Below are 11,350 nucleotides of genomic sequence, written 5' to 3'. Positions count from 1 at the left end.
GTGGAAGTCAACTCACTCTGGCATCTGCTCTCTGATCTACAAGGAGGGGCGGTGGATGGGGGGCAGGGGGTGGTTGTCTGCATTTCACAGCTGTGCAGAATTAAGCTGGTGTGATCTGCCCAGGGAGGGGGGCCAGACCGAGGGAGGAGGTGAAAGGTGGGTAAGGCTCAGGTGTGGACCAGGATGTAGAAGATGGTGGGAGCCCCCTGCCTCAGTGCTCACTTCCCTTGATTCACAGAGTAGAAGGTGGGTCTGGCATGGCTGGCAGATAGGGGTCAACCTACATCTGCTCATGGATCAAGGATGGCTTTGGGGTCTTGAGGCTGATAGGTTTCAAGCACCACCAGGCTGAGGTCAGAATTGTGCAGTCATCACACCTGGCCATACCCCACTTGGCTTCAGCAGCAGGTAGTGCATAGCCCTGCCTCGGTTTTGCTGCCCACCACCCTCTGGCTCATTCCCAGGATAGCTGTTCAGAGTCACCCTCCATCCACATCTAGCCACTGAGGGGACACAGGTCTCCCAGTCTCTCACCAAGCAGAAGACAAGGCCCTGCGGCTTCTCACAGAGACCTAGGCCAAAGCGGAGTCCCCAAACCTTTGTGACAATGACACACCCCAAGGGCATGCCTGCATGTTGGCTTAATGTTGTCTGCATTGTACTAGAGTGATACTAGTGTCAGGTTAGGGTTATAAAATACACATTTCTGTTTAGGAGGCACTGGGGATTGAACCCAGGTACACTCACCCACTGAGCTACATCCACCCTGCCATACACACATTTTTTCAAAAAGCCTTTATTAAGGGGGCCTCTTTGGACTTTGTTTTTAAAACCCTCTGAACCATGATTTGGAGCTGGCAGAGTAGGCTGAGACTGTGGACTTCTAACACCCATCAACACTGTGTCTAAGACATCACAATCTATATCTGTTCCAAGCTGTAAATGCTAGTCTTCCCCCTCCCTCCCTAACAAGACCATTAAGTGCCCTGGAGGTAAGGCCCACCCAACTGGGGATAGATGTGTTGAAGGCCACAGGAAGCAAACAGAGCCTCTGTCAGTGCCCCAACCTCATGGGGGTGTTAGTAGTGACTTCCCCTGGGGCAAACCCTTCCTGCCCAGCTTTCTATCTATCCTCCAGCACTCTGGGGAAGCAGCAGCCCTGGCCCATCTCCCCTGAAGTCGCCCCTGAGGATGTAAAGGTCCCTGTAAGTTCAACTATGGTAACAACAGTTTGTGTCAAGATGTGACCGCCGCTGAGGCTCGGGTTAGGGTCGAAACAAGGTGCCGTTGGGTACCTTTTTCTCAGTCTTCTGATGCCAAGAGCCACATCTGGGGGTTCCCACCTCCTGTGCACATGCTAAGTGCCAGGGGGCAGGCCACCTGGGGCAAGTCCCAGCTGTGCTGTGTGCCCTGGGCACATGGCATCCCCTCTCTGCATCTCAGGCTCCCCACCGCCAAGTGCTGCTACCAGCAGCAGCAGCCACCTCACAGAGTCAGTCGGGGCACTGGACACCGCCAGAGCCAGGGGAAGCAGGGGGCGCTCATAGGCTGTGGTCACGAGCCGCCTGTCACCGGGTCAGAATGCCTGAAATGGAAGGTGAGGCTCAGAGCCCACCTTCCTGCCCAAGGCCACCCCCGCCGTCCCTCCCTGTAGCCTCTTTCCTGATGGCCTACCCTGGGAGCTCAGGGGTGAATCAGGCCCGGGGCAGTGTCCCGAGTGCCAGCCCTGAGGACGGTTTGTGCGTAGCCCTCAACAGTTTTTCTGGGGCCGGGGCCAGCTTTCGGGGCAGTCGCCCAGTGACACCCTCACCCGGGCGTCCACAGGTACATACAGGCTGCCTCTGCCAGCCCTGGGCCTGCCCGCCCTGGACTCGGGCCGCCTCAAGGCTGGGTGGCAAAACTGGTGCCCCGGGACAGAGAATGTGCGGGCTGTGGTGAAGCAGCTGTCCTGCTGCCACCCGCCGGGATCCACGGGTCCTCTCCCCAGTGCGGCTCTTTGGAGGACATGGGCTCTTGACCGGGGTGCCCTGGCTGTGCTCCTGGACGGGGTAGCTGCGTGCTCAGGCCTGCAGGGGCTTCGGGCCCGGGCCTGTGCCCGAGGCGGGAGTGTGCTCAGCTGCCCTCCCGCGTGCCCTCAGAGAGGGGGGCAGGCGGCTTGGGCGGGGCCCTGGCCCGCTGCCTCCGCGCGGGCTTCTCGCCGGTGTGGGTCCTCTGGTGGTGGAAGAGGGCCGGGCGCTCCCGGAAGGCACGGCCGCACTGCGCGCACACAAAGGGCTTCTCGCCGGTGTGGATGCGCCGGTGGCTGAGCAGCACCGCGCCCTTGGCGAAGGCCTTGCCGCAGTCGCTGCAGCGGAAGGGCCGCTCCCCGGTGTGCAGCAGCTGGTGCTGCGTGAGGTTGGAGCTGTGGCTGAAGGCGCGGCCGCACTGCGCACAGGCGAAGGGCTTCTCGCCCGTGTGCACGCGCTGGTGCTTGAAGAGCGACGAGCCCTGGCTGAAGGCCGCGCCGCAGAGCGCGCAGGCGTAGGGCTTCTCGCCCGTGTGCGTGCGCTCGTGCTGGATCAGGTGCGAGTTGCGGCAGAAGCGGCGGCCGCAGCGCGCGCAGGCGTAGGGCCGCCCGCCCGCGTGGATCTTGCGGTGCTGGCTGAGGTTGGAGCCGTGGCTGAAGGCCTTGCCGCATTCCGCACAGCGGAAGGCCTTCTCGGCCGTGTGGATGCGCTGGTGCCGCACCAGCGAGGAGCTGTGCCGGAAGGCCTTGCCGCACGCCAGGCAGGCGTAGGGCGTCTCACCACTGTGGATGCGCTGGTGCTGCGTCAGGTGTGATGTCTGGCTGAAGGCCTTGCCGCACTCGGGGCACTCATAGGGCCGCTCCCCGGTGTGCGTGCGCAGATGCTTGAGGAGGTCCGAGCTCTTCACGAACACTTTGCTACAGGCCCCGCACTCGAAGGGCTTCTCCCCAGGGAGGAGGCCGGCGCCTGCGTGGAGGGTCTCGCCCAGCTCATCCCCAGCCGGGGAATCCTGACCCGCAGGGAGTGTCTGAGGCTCACGCCAAGTCGCGCTCGTGAGAAGCGCCACAGCTCCGTCCCTGCACTTGGCAGGTGCCTCGAGGCCTGGGACACAGGGGAAGGTTCTCCCAGGGCCCCCGCCCACAGGCGCTGCGGTCGGTGGCTTCCCTGGCCCGGACGGGTCTGTGCGGGCCTGGTTCCACGCGGCAGGGACACCGGCCTTCTCGGGAACCCTGAGCGGAGAGGTGAGGCGCAGGCTGACGTCCCCCTGCCCTCTGCCCGGGCCAGGCAGGAGCCTCTCCCAGTAGATCACAGACACGCCCGTGGGTTTTCTCTCTTGAGGTGGGGAGGCAGCCTGCTGCCCTTTGCCTCTGTCAGGCTCACGGGGGCCAGCAGCAGGGGGGACCCTGGAAGGCAGCTGAGGGGAGCTGTCTGGGAAGACCCCCAGCAAAGCAGCATCTCCAGAAACATCCCTGTCCCTTGCTGGATGCCAGGAACCTGAAAGACACGGTGGTTGCCTTTGGTCAACCTGGCTGGGAGGGGGAGGGCAACCTGGAGGGGGGGATGAAAGTGTAAGGAAAAAACAAGGGTCTTGGCCTGCCTGGGCTGGGGGAGCGTCCGCTGTGATGAGCATGGCACTCACGGTGGGATCGGGCCCCAGAAGAGCCCAGGCCCAGGAGGACACCAGCGACTGAGCAGCTGCTGCGCCAGGTCCGTAGGTCCACCCACCATGATGGACATGGCCAGGCACTGCCCAGCCTCTGCATGCATTGTTTCCCCTACTGAATGCCCTTCCTGTTGCCCACTCCCTCTGGGGCTGCTCACATGCTGACCATTACCTGGCACTGCACACATCTGACTGATGGATCCTGCTTACCTGTTTACCAGCTGTCTCTGCCCTGGACTGCCCGCCCCTGGGAGGCAGGGCCAGAGGCGTCCTGGAGGCCACGCCCCCATGGCAAAACCTCCAAGAACACTTGAGGAACATATGAAGGAAGGAAAGAGGGTATGGCCCCACAGGAGCAGTGGCAAGACTGAGAGCAGAAGGCAGGCTCCAAGAAGGTTCTACGCCAGCCTGGGACTGGCCCTGTGTGCCAGTCCAGCTCCTGTACCCTCAGCTCCCCCTCCAAGGGCAGCCAAGGCTGGAGTTCCCAGGAGAGGCTGAGGGTGAAGGGAGAGGAGGGAGCCAGGCAGGAGAGGAGGGCATGTCAGGGTGGGAGGTAGGGGAAGGAGGTATTGACCACTGGCCAGGCATCAGGCACTAGACACGAGCCCACCCTGAGCACCCACTCACCGGGGCCCGGTTTCTGGGCTTTTCTCACTGTAGCCTGGGTTGTGTGTGTCCCACTAGGAACCCAGGGCTCCTCACCATGCTCGAGCTGGATGATCACATGGGGTCGGGAGGCCGCGAGTCCTGTGGGAGGATGTGGCAGGTGAGGGGCTGGCCCCAGCTGAGGGCGGCCCACCTCCCAACAGATGGTAGACTTCGTCAACTGTATAACCAGCAAAACCCAAAGACCGGGCCCCATCTAACCACACCATGGGGAGGGGTTGCAGTGAGCAGCGACTGTGTGGTGGTGCCTGCAGGAGGGTGTGGGGTGCTGCTTGCAGGGTGTCAGGGAGGTCAGGGCCCCCCACGGAGGACCCAGGGTCTTACCCAGCGAGGCCACAAGTGCGAAGTTCTCCAGCATCACATGGCGGTACAGGGCCTTCTGGGCCATGCTGAGGAGGCCCCACTCCTCCTGGGAGAAGTACACAGCCACGTCCTCAAAGGCCACCAGGCCCTGAAATGGCAGGTTGGGGAGATGGACAGGGTCTGAGTCTGGGGTATATGACAGGACCAGCTCTCTGTTCTGGTGACCACCTCCTCCAGTGCCCCAAGAGGCTCCCCCCCCCTCCCCCAGGGTCCTGGCCCAGGCCAGTCTGCCTGGAAAGGGCACTCCCCTCCCCTATCTGGGATCCTATGCCTTCTGTCCAGGCCACAGATGATCAAAGTGGCCACAGTAAGCCCCTGAAGGAGGTACCCAGGGTCTCTGGGCCTTCAGCTGGTTCCCACCCTGCAGGCAGCCCTGGGTGTCCACCCTGCCCGAGGCCTGCAATAAGCAGTTGTCCAGGGCTCAGTCAACCACCCCCCAAATAAACCCATCTCTAGGACCCTCCCGTTGACGCTTGCCTGATTCTTTGGGGCTGTTCCTCTTGCCTAAGGAGTTCTCCCACCCCCATGTCCCCCCAGGAGTGGCCCCAAGAACTGGTGGGTACCCAGGATCCAATCCCCTCCTTCCTCCACAGCTGCATCTCCTCTGTCTTGTTCCTGCTCAGCTGTAGCCCTGCCCTCCCTCAGCCACCTGCCAGACACTTCTGCAAGCCTCAGAGACCCCCAGATGCTATGCCCCAATCTTGGGCCCCAAGGGCCCACCCCTCACCAAGTCTTTAAGATCCCCCCTCCTAAGTCTGATGCCCAGGCCCTGCCTCAGTCCAGAATGCCAGGACCCTGTCCTGCAGAGACCTACAGCCCCAGACCCATGTGATGCCTCCACTGTGGGACACTGCAGGCTCAAAAGCTCACAAATCTAACTCCTGATCTTCCCCCTGAAACCTGCTTTCCCTCCAAACCTCATTTCTGTCTACAAGAGCTCCACACTTCCAGGCACCCAGGTGGAAAAACTTGGTACAGTCCTTCACTCACCCCACTAGTTCACACCCTACACGTGACGCATTAGGAGACCTATTGGAATCCAACTGTTCCTCCCACCTCCACTGCGCCCCTCAGGTCCAGCTGCCACATGGTCATCAGGGTTACTGCAATAGCCTCCTCCTTGGTCTCGCCCGCCCTGCCCCAAGTTTGTTCTCCACTGAGCACCACTGGGACACCTTTACTCAAAGCATGTCCACTCTCCGTTCAGACCCCGCTTCCCCCTCCGGTGGCTGCCGGCGCCCTCAGGATAAAGTCACAGCTCCTCGGCTGCCACTCCAGGCATCCTCCTCTCTCCGAATTTCACTCCCAGCAGTGTGGAGGCCGTCCCCAGGCCCAGCCTCCCTTCCAGTCTTGGCCTGTGCGCGACCCGCACCCTGGAGCTTCCGGAGCTCACCGCTTGCTGCCAGAAGAGGGGCCACCGGGGCCTGGGACCGAAGTCCCCTCTCGCGCAGGGCCCCGGGCGGCGGGAGGGAAGCCCCCGCCCGCGGGGTCTGCGGCCCTCACTCACCTGCGCGGCGTCGGTCAGGGCCGCCGCCATCGGGGCGGGGGGGGCGCCTGGCCCCTCGCGGGCGCCCGGCTTCAGGCTCCTGCCCGTCAGGGACCAGAGCGCCCGGCGCGCCGGCCCGGCCCGCGGACGCCCCGGGAGCACGTGGCGCCGGCGGCCCGACGACCCCGCGGCCGCGCGCTCGGGCCCGGAGGGCGGGGCGGGGCGCAGGCCTTCCGCGGAGCCCCCCGCTGCCCCCGCCGCAGGCGCCGCAGCCTCCCCGCGAACCGGCTTCCCAGCCGGGGCGGCCCGACGTGCGGCGGCAGTGACAGTCCCGGCGCGGAAGTCCCGCCCCCGCGCGGCCCTCATTGGCCCCCTGAGCTCCGCGGACGCGGGAGCAGAGCTTTCTGGGTAGTGTAGTTCCCGCCCTGCCTTCCGCCGGGGCCGCCGGCAGGCTTCGCGGTCTCCATGGCAATGAACAGGCGTCACCGCGCAGGGTGCTGGGAAATGCAAGTACAAATGGCCAGAGGACACGTGAAAAGATGTTCAACATCACCAGCAGTTAGGGAAATGGAGATCAAAACTACAATGAGGTATCATCTTACACCATACAGAATGGCCATTATTAAAAAATCAGAAAGCTACAAGTGCTGGAGACGATGCGGAGAAATAGGAACACTCCTTTAGTGTTGGTGGGAGTGTAAAATGCAGAAGATAATTTGATGGTACCTCAGGGAATAAATACAGAACTGCCAAATGATCGGCAATCCTGCTACAAGGAGTATATTCAGAAGAATTGAAAGCAAGAATGAGAACAGATACTCATAGCGACATTATTCACAATTGCTCAAAGATGGAAACAAGAGTTCATCGACTGATGAATGGTTAAACAAGATATGGTATCTTCAAACGACGGAATATTATTCAGCGGTTACAAGAAATCATATGGGGAAGCACGTAACAACATGAAGGAAACTTGAGGATGTTATGTTGAGTGAAATAAGCTAGACACAAAAGGACAAATATTTACTTCATATCATCTCACTGATATGAACTAAATACGATGAGTAGGCTATGGAGTCCGACTATGAAGTGTAGGTTGGTGAGAGATGGAATGTGGGTTTAGAAGGGGGCGATGATGCTGTATATATTTAGGATAATAAAATCAAATGTAGGGAAGCGGACTTGGCCCAGTGGTTAGGGTGTCTGTCTACCACATGGGAGGTCCGCAGTTCAAACCCCGGGCCTCCTTTACCCATGCGCCACTGGCCCACGCACAGTGCTGATGTGCGCAAGGAGTGCCCTGCCACACAGGGGTGTCCCCCGCGTAGGGGGGCCCCACGCGAGGAGCCCCACCTGAAGGAGAGCCGCCCAGCGTGAAAGAAAGTGCAGCCTGCCCAGGAATGGCGCCACACACACAGAGAGCTGACACAGCAAGATGACGCAACAAAAAGAAACAGATTCCGTGCTGCTGACAACAACAGAAGTGGACAAAGAAGAACACGCAACAGATAGACACAGAGAACAGACAACTGGGGCAGGGGTGGGGAGGGATGAGGGGGGTGGGAAGGGGAGAGAAATAAAAAAATAAATCTTTTTAAAAAATCAAATGTAAATATGTGGTAATGGATGGAGTTGATGGTAACACATTATAATAAGTGTAACAGGGAAGTGGACTTGGCCCCGTGGTTAGGGCGTCCGTCTTCCACATGGGAAGTCTGCGGTTCAAACCCCAGGCCTCCTTGACCGGTGTGGAGCTGGCCCCATGTGCAGTGCTGATGTGCTCAAGGAGTGCCCTGCCACGCAGGGTTGTCTCCTGCGTAGGGGAGCCCCACATGCAAGGAGTGCGCCCCATAAGGAAAGCTGCCCAGTGTGAAAGAAAGCACAGCCTGCCTAAGAATGGCGCCACACATACGGAGAGCTGACACAAGATGACGCAACAAAAAACACAGATTCCCGTGCTGATGACAACAGAAGTGGACAAAGAAGATGCAGCAAATGGACACAGAACAGACAACTGGGGTCGGGGGGAAGGGGAGAGAAACAAATAAATAAATAAATCTTAAAAAAAAAAAAGAAACAGATTCCTAGCGCTGCTGATAAGGATAGAAGCAGTCACAGAAGAATGCACAGCGAATGAACAGAGAGAGCAGACAACTGGGGGTGAGGGTGGGGAAGGGGAGAGAAATAAATTTTAAAATTTTTTTAAATTTTTAAAAATTGGTATTTAGAAAAATAATAATAAGTGTAACAAACACTGATGGTTTATGAATGAGATTATGGCTGAAACAAGTAATCTAGGGAAGTTTAATATTAGTTGGAGAGCAGATGGAGGATAATATTGGGATTGTATAATAATTTTGGCAATAGATGAGGATTGTGGTTAATATAAATTCAGGAATTTCTACTACAAGATGTTAAGAATGTGGTGATATGGGGGGAAATATAATGTAATTTATAGACTAGTTAACAACAATATTGAAATGTTTTGTAGCAAAAACAAAGAGGTACTAGATTAATTCTAAAGGTAAAAAAAATCTGTGGTTTTGTTTTGTGAGATATGAATATGAATAAGCATTTTTTTCTCTTCTTCATATTTTTAATTAATTATGAGAACTTTACTATGTCATTTAACTAAGATATATTCATCTGGGTATCATCTAGAACACTAGAGGAACAATTGAGTTAGATGAGATATAAGGAATTAGATGAGATATAAGGGCCTGGACAGAACTTTTTAGGAATAATGCTTCCATAACTTGTTGGGCTGCCTTTTCTGTTATTTTATTGTTTGAATTTGAAATAAAGTTTGAATATTCAAAAATTTAAGAAAATCCAATCCCCCCTCACCCGAGATAGCTTGTCTGTTTGCTCATTATTTTGTGTTCATTGTCTGCCCAGTTTTGTTTGTTTGGTTTGGGTTGGGATTTTTTGCATGTTATCTGCTTGTTTTTTCGGTAGGTGGCACTGGAAACCAAACCTGGGACCTCCCGTGTGGGAGGCAGGTGCTCAACTGCTCAAGCCACATCCGCTTCCCAAGAAAATTCAATTTTATTAAATTTAGTCAAATACAGGTATTATTAATGTTTCAAGGACAGTTTGCATGTTTGGAGGTATTTAATTCATTAAATGCCCCCAATTTTATTTTTTAATAGTCTTGCTACCATGTAATTATTTAGAGAATGTTAATTGCTTAAGGTTTAGAGAAATGCTAAATATTTGATAAGTTCATAACTTAATGGATTGGGCATGAACTAAAAATAGCAACAAGTCTTCCTTTGTACACATGGAGCATCCACATATCTGGATTGACATCCCCGCCCTGGCACAGGACTTTCCTGGGGTTTCACCTGGAGCAGGTGTTTGAGCCTCCAGAAGGCCTGGTGTTCTCATCTTTAACAAAGAGGTAGCAGCAAACACGTGCGTGATGGCGAGTTGTGGTGGCCATTATTCTTTGCATGTATCATCTCACTGAGACCTCTTAAACACTGAGGAAGCTGGTGCCCTTACTAAACCTATTTTAATATTGGAGAAATCAAGGCATGTGGCCCAGAGCATAGAGCTGATTATCAGCTGTGCTGTGAACCTCCAAAATCTATTCCAGAGACTATGCTCGTGACCACTTCACCATCTCCAGGACTTATCTGCAGGGGTATTGTGAACTTTAAAGAAAATTATGTATTACGTGCAAACCACAGTGCCAGAATTTACTGAGTTCTCAATACATTTTAGATATTTCATTATGTCATGTCTGTGACTGTTGTTACTGAAGGACAAGTTGGGGCTCCCTGGTGACAGAGGCAGGAGGAGGGTGTGCCCAGCACAGGGAGTGAAGGGAGTGAGCAACATCCTGGGGGCCAGAGAGTCTTTCGGGAGGGAGAGAGGTCAGGTCTGGCAGAAGGGTCTTTGGGAGTTGACAGGTGAGCCTGGGCAGAGGAGTAAAGGAATCTTCACAGGCACCTCAGGGGTTTGGACTTCATCCCGAGCCCAAGAGAAATGAAGGATCACAGTCTCTGGTCCTTTGCCTGTGTAATCTGTGTGGACGTGTGCCAGGGCACCATGGTGGAGCCATTTGCCTACAAATGCCTGTCTCTCCTGCTAGAATGTCAGCTCCACAAGGGAGGACCTTGCATATTTTTTTTTTACCAATGGGCCGTGCAGTATCCAGCACGTTCTCAAGATCCAGGAGGTTCTCAAAGTATGTAAATTAAATAAGTCAATACGTGAGCTTGAGATGTTTGAGGGCAGCATGATATAGAGAATTTTGATCATTCCCAAAAGTTGGTTCTGCTTTGAATCCATCCACCCTCTGCCCCAATAAAAACTGCTTGTAGATGCATCACTCCAATCTCTGTCTTCACATCATCTTTTTGGTGTGTCCTTTCCACTTCTCTTCTAAGGACACTCGTTACTGGATTTATGGCCTACCCTAATCCAGGATGATCTCATCTGTAGATTCTTACCTTAATTACATCTGTAGAGATTCCTTTTCCAGACAAGGTCAAATTCATAAGTTCCAGGTAGACTAAATTTTTTCTTGGGAGACCCATTCAACTCACTATAGCAAGTATATGTTTAATTTTTAAGAAACTGACAAACTTTTCCATAGTGGTTGTATTGTTTTGCATTTCCACTGATAAAGTATGAGAGTTTGTCCTATTTGCTCCAAATCCTTGCCAACACATTAGTTTTAGATGTTATTGTGGATGTGTAATGGGACCTCACTGTTGTTTTAATTTTCATTTCCCTGAAGACTGCTGATGTTGAGCGTCTTTTCATGTGCTTATTGACCATTTGTTTTTTCTGAGTGTCCTAGTTCTGTGATTAATGTCTGTCATTAATTTTGGAAAGTTCTTGGCCATTATTACTTCAAATATTTATTTGCTCTTGTGATTTGAAGCTGTATGTACCCCAGAAAAACATGTTCTTAAATTTAATTCATTTATGTGGGTGTGAACCCGTTATAAAGTAGTCCTTTTGATGAGACTATTTTGAAGTTAAGGTGTGACCCAACTCAGTCAGGATGGGTCTTAATAAGAGAATTCAAAAGCCATGAAGCAAGAAGCTGAAATCAAGGAAATCCAGAAGAGAAGGGAGAGACCAGCAGACTCCACCGTGAGCCTTGTCATGTGACAGGGAGGCAGGATTGCCGGCAGCCAGCGCCGGAAC

At 54.7% G+C, this 11,350-nt stretch overlaps 1 protein-coding gene across 1 annotated transcript; it reads right to left on the bottom strand.

Moving 5' to 3' along the window:
* Positions 1 to 581: 581 nt before the first annotated feature.
* Positions 582 to 6,288, bottom strand: ZNF324 (zinc finger protein 324). The gene is made up of 4 exons (XM_004472737.4): positions 6,206 to 6,288; positions 4,660 to 4,786; positions 4,297 to 4,416; positions 582 to 3,500 (listed from the first exon to the last, which is right to left on the bottom strand). Exons 1-4 carry the CDS (start codon positions 6,233 to 6,235, stop codon positions 2,113 to 2,115), a joined length of 1,665 nt encoding a protein of 554 aa, XP_004472794.1. The 5' UTR covers positions 6,236 to 6,288; the 3' UTR covers positions 582 to 2,112.
* Positions 6,289 to 11,350: the final 5,062 nt, after the last annotated feature.

This window comes from Dasypus novemcinctus, chromosome 18 (genome assembly GCF_030445035.2).
Source record: "Dasypus novemcinctus isolate mDasNov1 chromosome 18, mDasNov1.1.hap2, whole genome shotgun sequence".
Lineage (NCBI taxonomy): Eukaryota > Metazoa > Chordata > Mammalia > Cingulata > Dasypodidae > Dasypus > Dasypus novemcinctus.
The sequence above is the reverse complement of the archived record's forward strand: the minus strand, read 5'-3'. Positions and strand labels throughout refer to the sequence as shown.

Coding starts and splice junctions, on each gene's coding strand:
- ZNF324 (XM_004472737.4), bottom strand. CDS start 6,235: ATGGCGGCGGCCCTGACCGACGCCGCGCAG. Junction 4,787..6,205: donor CCCTGACCGACGCCGCGCAG/GTGAGTGAGGGC, acceptor CTGCCATTTCAG/GGCCTGGTGGCCTTTGAGGA. Junction 3,501..4,296: donor AGCCCAGAAACCGGGCCCCG/GTGAGTGGGTGC, acceptor CGTGTCTTTCAG/GTTCCTGGCATCCAGCAAGG.